Here is a 583-nt window from a genome sequence, read left to right as displayed (position 1 = left end):
TGGGTCTCATCTTGGGGAGGGGGGTCTCAGTTTTGGGGTGGAGGATCTCAGTTTTGGGCTGGGGGGGTCCCAATTTTGGGGTGGGGGGTCTCATTTTGGGCTCCCCCAGCCCCCCCAAAGAGCTCGGGCTGTACCATTGCACCCCAGCCCGGGGGGGGCCGTTTTTGTGCCGCTCCACCAGAACAAACCCCGGGGGGGGGAATTTTTGGGGTCTGGGGGCGAGCCCAGATTCTGGGGGGAGGGGGTCTCTGATTTTTGGGGTGTCCCCCTCCCCCCCAGGCACCCCAACGTGCTCAGGCTCTACAATTACTTCCACGACCGGCGCCGCGTCTTCCTCATCCTCGAGTTCGCGCCCTGGGGGGAGCTCTACAAGGAGCTGCAGCGCTGCCGGCGCCTGGACGCCACCAGGACGGCCACGGTGAGCCCAAAAACCCCAAAAAACACCCCAAAAACTGACCCGGGGACCCCAAAAACCCCAAAAACACCCCAAAAACTGACCCGGGGACCCCAAAAACCCACCCCAAAAACCCCAGAACCACCCCAAAAACCCCAGGGCAGCTCTACAAGGAGCTGCAGCGCTGCC

The 583-nt window shown here is 63.0% G+C and overlaps 1 protein-coding gene across 1 annotated transcript in view; it reads left to right on the top strand.

The window, feature by feature from the left end:
• The window catches only part of LOC121362114 (aurora kinase B-like), a gene marked incomplete at its 3' end in the record, with an annotated part of 2,376 nt that extends 1,958 nt beyond the window's left edge, over positions 1–418 (top strand). Inside the window, exon 3 of the mRNA XM_041483359.1 lies at positions 280–418. Coding sequence (XP_041339293.1) covers positions 280–418 — 139 coding nt within the window. The remainder of the gene's footprint in view (positions 1–279) is intronic.
• Positions 419–583: the final 165 nt, after the last annotated feature.

The sequence above is a fragment of the Pyrgilauda ruficollis genome, unplaced genomic scaffold (assembly GCF_017590135.1).
Source record: "Pyrgilauda ruficollis isolate IOZ18807 unplaced genomic scaffold, ASM1759013v1 scaffold1168, whole genome shotgun sequence".
Classification (NCBI taxonomy): Eukaryota; Metazoa; Chordata; class Aves; order Passeriformes; family Passeridae; genus Pyrgilauda; species Pyrgilauda ruficollis.
This window is presented reverse-complemented; position numbering and strand designations above follow the sequence as displayed.